Below are 4,565 nucleotides of genomic sequence, written 5' to 3' on the forward strand. Positions count from 1 at the left end.
ATTTTCGTAGGTACCTAATGCTAAAATCGGCGTAATAAAAAATATTAATGCTTTATTTATGATTTTTTTTGTTACCATTTTATAAATATTTTGACAGACTGTAAGTGTGGGTATATTTAGAGAAAAAATACGCAAAATGCCTTGTTGGTAGAAAAGTTAATTGATAGAAATTGCTCCCGGGAAATAGTCCTATAAAAATAAATAGTAAATAATAATACAATAAGTTTATTAAATAAAAATGTTGTTTTTGTAATAAAAAACTATATTTATTCCATATAAATTATAATAGAATTAATACAAGAGGCGTTGATAGCAAAATGCATGAATGTACAAAGATTTCAAAGTCGACAATAAAATTTTCAACAGCGTTACACACTTTTTTTAAATCCTTAGATACTACAATAGCGGCATTAAAATATCACAATTCCTTTGTAGATCATCCTTGTATAACTTCCATCCGATACAAAAGCGGTAAAAAATGTTAAGGAAAAGCCGTAATGTGACTGAGACTATGATTGACATTAACATGTGCATTTCGACAGCCAGTTGGAGTACGATTGTGAATCCGACTTCTGCAGCTGGATGTTATTAGCCAGGTCTCTCTCACGCTCAGATGTCTCAAAAGCGTCCACCTTAAACACAAAACAAAGTTTTTTTACTATAATATATCTATTTTTTAATGGTTTGACTGGGGAATAAACCTCCATCCCCAGAGATTGGCACTTATCTGCTGTGAACTTTTAAAATGTAGTTTAAAACAAACAAAAAAATACTTTAAAGAAATGGTTTGACTGAGGATTGAACTTTTATCCACAGGGACTGTAGTCAACAACGCTTTGGCCAAATTATAATTGGATGGTACCAACATTTATTTCATAAATCAACTGTTGTAATTTTTTATTTATTAAATTTAATTTTATCCAATTTTAGAAAAATACATCATTTCAAAATCAACATTTTCTGCTTATAATGATGGTAGTAGAGTTCTCAAACATTGTCTTGTCATACCTGGGAATGTTTATCATTCTATTCAAAAATAAAGAAAAGGAAGACAAAGCATTTATTGATAGCACAATCATAAATACGAGCATTGTATGCATAAATATATCATAATCACAATTACACCTCTTTCATAAGTCACCCCACGTGGTTCGCTACGTTTGATGACTAGTAGGGTTGTCTGGGTTCTTGTCTGCTCACCAACTGCCAGCCGGATCGTGAAAGGCCGGTTGAGAGATCCTTCGACCTCTCCAGCCGCACTCTCTCGACACATGGATTGCCTTGCACCGCAGTGGGAGGGATGGATTCATACGTCATTCACTCCTGGATAAACTGACCCCCCAGATGCCTACCCATTTTCATTCCTAGAACTTCCAATAATTCCTTTCTTAAAAACTACCCCACACAGCATCGCCAAAAATGATATGTAGGCTTTGAGAGAAATTATTTTCTGGACCTTCAGTGTAGAGAAAAGAAAAACTTTGTAAATTGATAATGCAAGCAATATTACAACTGGTGTATATGTATTTTCTAAACAGATAATTACGAAAACATACAAACATACAAAGGTTTTCAGTGAAACAAAATCTTTTACTGAAATCTTTTAAATTCTATGAACAACATTTGAAGAAGGAGAAAAAGAGTATACCAAAATTTCCTCTTATGTAAACCTATTACTGGTATTAGCAATTTACAAAGTGTGATATTTTTTAATGCTGACCCGTGACAAGTATGAAGCACCACACAAAAGTCTACAATGTAAAACTAGGATACTACGTCCTCAACAGGTTGGGTGACCATAAGAAGCGGGTTAACCGTTTGAGTGCCAAAAAAATTCATACAGTTGCTTTTAAAATGCCACCAAAAAAACATTATTTTTTATGAAACTATACATTTTTTTAAAACCCCATAAATTCTTTAAATTTTCAAGGATTTCGATGATTTTTTCGGTGTTTTATTAAAGAATATTGGTTTAGAATCACGCGGAGGAGGATCCCGAAGTCCAGGCGTTTCGAAAAAATGAGAATTTTACGTACAGACGTACGCGCGAATCAGAACACGACTGACGCAATCGACAGAAATCGACGATCGGCAATCTTCGTTAAAACACGAATCGACGAAAATCGACGATTAGATTAGGTTAAGATAAGGAATAAAGAGGGTCTCGAGAGACCGAGATCAAGTAAGAGAGGCAAGCGTGCCATTTTATGCACGAACGAGTCGTAAAAACAAACCGTTTTACGGCAGCCGATATTTGTATAAGTTTGATTCGTGAACGATGACCTCTGACGTCATGAAATTTGCGCATATTTCCTCCCTGAAATTTCAAGGTCAAAGCTATTGTTTTTTTTTTTAAATTGTTTGAAATATCTAACTCTCAAATCGTGACGCGAGAATATGTGGTATTGACACTTGAGTAAAGCTAGTCAATATAATGTTCATTTAAATTTAAAAGATAAATTACATATAATCGATTAGGCAAATATCAAACAACGTATATTATTTTTTTTTAAATATTTCAATGTTAAAAAAAAAACACAATTCAACTAGGCAGTTGTGATATTCATCTAGAATCTATCATATAGCTTCAGGATAGAATCGAGCACAATTCAACTAAGATTCTTGTCAGAAATAACAATCCTAAAATAAACAAAATTCTTAATTAAAAACACTACATTAAAATATACGTTCTTGGTAACTGTAGAATTAGAAGAATAAGTGTAGAACTGTACAATTCCATTTTGAGTTGTTCCAGGCAGTAGCCTAGAGGGATAAGACTAAAACTTCCGACACGAGAGTTCAACAGTACAACAATAAAATCACTGAATACGTCCACATTAAAAAAATACACATATACAAATAATAATTTGTACATACCCGATTTTCCCTTTGTTCCCTGATTTTTCTAGCTAAAGTTATAAAACATTCTTCAATATTGACATTATCCTTGCAAGACACCTCGAAAAACGGCATGTCAAAATCAGCTGCGATCTGCAAAACAATTCAAAGAATAAATATTAACTTAGGCCCAGTTATTAAGTCGTCAACCGGCTTTTCAGAGATTTTTTTGCGAGTTGAAAGGTTCAGGTTTAGAATAAATTGTGATCAGCAGAAAGGGACAACTATCATGTTGTTAAGCTTGTCATCTAATTATATTTTACAAAAAAGCTGAAATGCACTTAGAATCGGCGTTTAACGGGTGTATTCAATAAACAAAATGGTGCTGAATGACTGTTTGATGACAATGTTACATATTAATTTCTGCGAAACAGCTAGGCATTAATTTAGATAAAAAACACCCTGAATATCGGAAAAACAATCATTATGAGTCATAATAAGAGTGACGATTTCAGGCAAAAACAAACATTATAATCCTGAAATAAAACACCCAATGACAGTTTTACACGCGAAATGTACTTCCAAACGAAACCTACCTTGTCTCCTCTTTCTTTGTCCACAGACCTTTGTGTTCCAACAACTTCACATTTATTCCCAGCCAACACTTTCACGACATCTGGAGATGCATTCTAGAAAACAATGGAAAATTAATTACCATGAATACTCCCTTATCAGGCACAAGAGTTACTCTTTTCTGATAAGGTATTTATGAAAAATATGACCTAATAATATTTTAATATACAACGTAACTAATATTCTTTATATTACAAATAAAAATTAAGCAACTCGTACAGAACTGCGGAATTGTCGATAATAAAGAAAAATAAATATTGAATGAATATTTAGAGGACTTTTACCTCCTGAATATTCCGCAGCCAATACGACAAGTGGTTGAAAGACTCCAGGCTAGTGACGTCATACATGACTAGGATACCCATGGCTCCCCTGTAATACGCCGTGGTCAGAGTTCGAAATCTCTCCTGCCCAGCCGTGTCCCATATCTGCAGTTTTATGGGAACTCCGTCCAAATTGATAATCTTCTGTTTAAAATCGATCCCTGAACAAACATAAAAAAATTAAACTGACACATTAATATTTTGACAGCTTAGTATTGACAAACGACTACAGGTAAGTTTTTTTTAATGTTACGAAAATAAATAAAGTATTCATACCTATTGTAGAAATATAAGTGTCGTAATAGCGCTCGTCGCAGTACCTATGAACAATACACGTTTTGCCTACATTCGAATCGCCCAAAACAAGGATTTTATACGTTGCAGCGAAATCGACTGCCATTTTATCTTTACGCCCGATGTTATCCTTTATTTCAATTTTCTCACCCAGATGAAATACTGACGCGGTATTGCCATGCGCGAGGAAAAATCGTTAATGACTGATGAAACGAAAAATATTTTGATCAAACGCTCAAAAAATATAACAATATAAATTGCTTCAATAAAAACGTAATGTTAATACTTTAACATTCAATAAAATATTATACGCTTCAAATACAAAATAAAACAAATAGTTCTTACTTTCTTACAAAAGTTTGCAGGTATAATTAAATATCTGAACGATTTTTTCACACAGTCAAAAACAGTTTTATATTTCCAAAACAGATTGTTATACAATATTGTTTCATTAAACTTATTCAATACCTACATATT

At 33.1% G+C, this 4,565-nt stretch overlaps 1 protein-coding gene across 1 annotated transcript; it reads right to left on the bottom strand.

Moving 5' to 3' along the window:
• Window positions 1–270: 270 nt before the first annotated feature.
• RabX4 (RAS oncogene family member RabX4) lies at window positions 271–4,257 on the bottom strand. The gene is made up of 5 exons (XM_089632858.1): window positions 4,071–4,257; window positions 3,756–3,955; window positions 3,435–3,527; window positions 2,878–2,991; window positions 271–632 (listed from the first exon to the last, which is right to left on the bottom strand). Exons 1-5 carry the CDS (start codon window positions 4,192–4,194, stop codon window positions 522–524), a joined length of 642 nt encoding a protein of 213 aa, XP_089488984.1. The 5' UTR covers window positions 4,195–4,257; the 3' UTR covers window positions 271–521.
• Window positions 4,258–4,565: the final 308 nt, after the last annotated feature.

This window comes from Hesperophylax consimilis, chromosome 6 (assembly GCF_061612785.1).
Source record: "Hesperophylax consimilis isolate HC1 chromosome 6, BYU_Hcon_1.0, whole genome shotgun sequence".
Classification (NCBI taxonomy): domain Eukaryota; kingdom Metazoa; phylum Arthropoda; class Insecta; order Trichoptera; family Limnephilidae; genus Hesperophylax; species Hesperophylax consimilis.

Coding starts and splice junctions, on each gene's coding strand:
- RabX4 (XM_089632858.1), bottom strand. CDS start 4,194: ATGGCAGTCGATTTCGCTGCAACGTATAAAATCCTTGTTTTGGGCGAT. Junction 2,992..3,434: donor ACAAAGAAAGAGGAGACAAG/GTAGGTTTCGTT, acceptor ATTGTTTTGCAG/ATCGCAGCTGATTTTGACAT. Junction 633..2,877: donor GGGAACAAAGGGAAAATCGG/GTATGTACAAAT, acceptor TTTGTGTTTAAG/GTGGACGCTTTTGAGACATC.